The sequence below is a fragment of the Aplysia californica genome, unplaced genomic scaffold (assembly GCF_000002075.1).
Source record: "Aplysia californica isolate F4 #8 unplaced genomic scaffold, AplCal3.0 scaffold00497, whole genome shotgun sequence".
In the NCBI taxonomy this organism is placed as follows: domain Eukaryota; kingdom Metazoa; phylum Mollusca; class Gastropoda; order Aplysiida; family Aplysiidae; genus Aplysia; species Aplysia californica.
In genome coordinates, this window is record NW_004797767.1 from 203,596 (window position 1) to 205,015 (window position 1,420).

The window sequence follows — 1,420 nt, forward strand, 5'->3', positions numbered from 1 at the left end:
GGGGGGGGGGGAACATTAATGAAAGAGGAAAAAAATGAAGCACGACCAAAAAACTGCAAACAGTGAATGACACTGGAAAGGAAGAAAGAAATAAAAGAAAAAATATGAAGAAAACCCCTAAGTTGACAGGGAAGAAGAAGATAAGACATCAGAAGGAGAGAATGGAAGAAAAAGAAAAGAGGGAGGTGAGAATGAAGAACAAAAAAAGAGATTGTAAAGTGAGCAAACTTTTACTTACAAATGTCTACACCGCACTCCTGGGAGAAAGTAACCTGATTTTAATGTACAAAACAGCAGACCTAATCATCTAGCGTACAGTTCAGTTATTCTGTGAGAATATATATATATGTTCTTCTTGAAGGCCGTGAATTTTCGCCAAGCTGAGGAAAAAAAAGAGATGGGTGTCAATTTTAAAAGCTTGAAGACTCACAACTTCATGTTTGTTTGACTGGCGGTTTATTTTATATGTTTGTTGGATGGGAAATCTTACAACATTAATCAACCAACTGCTGAACAGAAATGCAATTATGAGTCAACAAGTATATGAGAAAATATGGTGGCTTATGTGATTAATTTTGTTTTAGTAAGTGTTTTACTGCACTTGCAACACAATAAGATAAGGTCATATAAGTGCCGAAGATTAGAGGTGTTACAAGAGAGTAACATATATAAAAAAGAAGAAGGGGAGATGCAGACGACAGATGTTTGATAAGATAGAAGAAGCAGACCACACCAGAGCACCCGCCAACCACCCACTAATGTGAACTAGTATTTATAAAGACAAAGACACACACACAGACACTGAGAAACACACACACACACTCACACACACGCACTATCTCACACACACACACAGAAGCATGTATACTCAGACCGACTCACCCACACCTACCCACCCCCTACACACACGGGTAAAAACACAGACACATACACACACTCACACACACATACACACTCATACACACACACACGCACATTCACACACGCACACACACACTCACACATACACACACTCACACACACACACACATACACACTCATACACACACACCCACACCCACTCATACACACACACATACACACACACACGCACATTCACACATGCACACACACACTCACACATACACACACTCACACACACACACACATACACACTCATACACACACACACACACCCACTCATACACACACACTAACATTTACACACACACACACACACACACTTACACACACAACCACACACACACACTTAAACACACACACACACATTCACACACACACACATTCACACACACACACACACACACCCACCCACACACAAACATTCACAGACACACACACACACAGACAGACGTACCACCCCACAGAATTGTTGCATGCCCACTGTCCACACACTCCCACCCACTCACACAGACACACA

General features: G+C 41.5%; 1 protein-coding gene across 1 annotated transcript in view; it reads right to left on the minus strand.

The window, feature by feature from the left end:
* Positions 1-214: 214 nt before the first annotated feature.
* LOC101855969 (cytochrome b5 reductase 4) overlaps positions 215-1,420 on the minus strand; it is a gene marked incomplete at its 5' end in the record, with an annotated part of 8,834 nt that continues 7,628 nt past the window's right edge. The window contains 1 exon segment of the mRNA XM_013086734.1: positions 215-380. Within this exon segment, the coding sequence (XP_012942188.1) occupies positions 320-380 (61 nt within the window).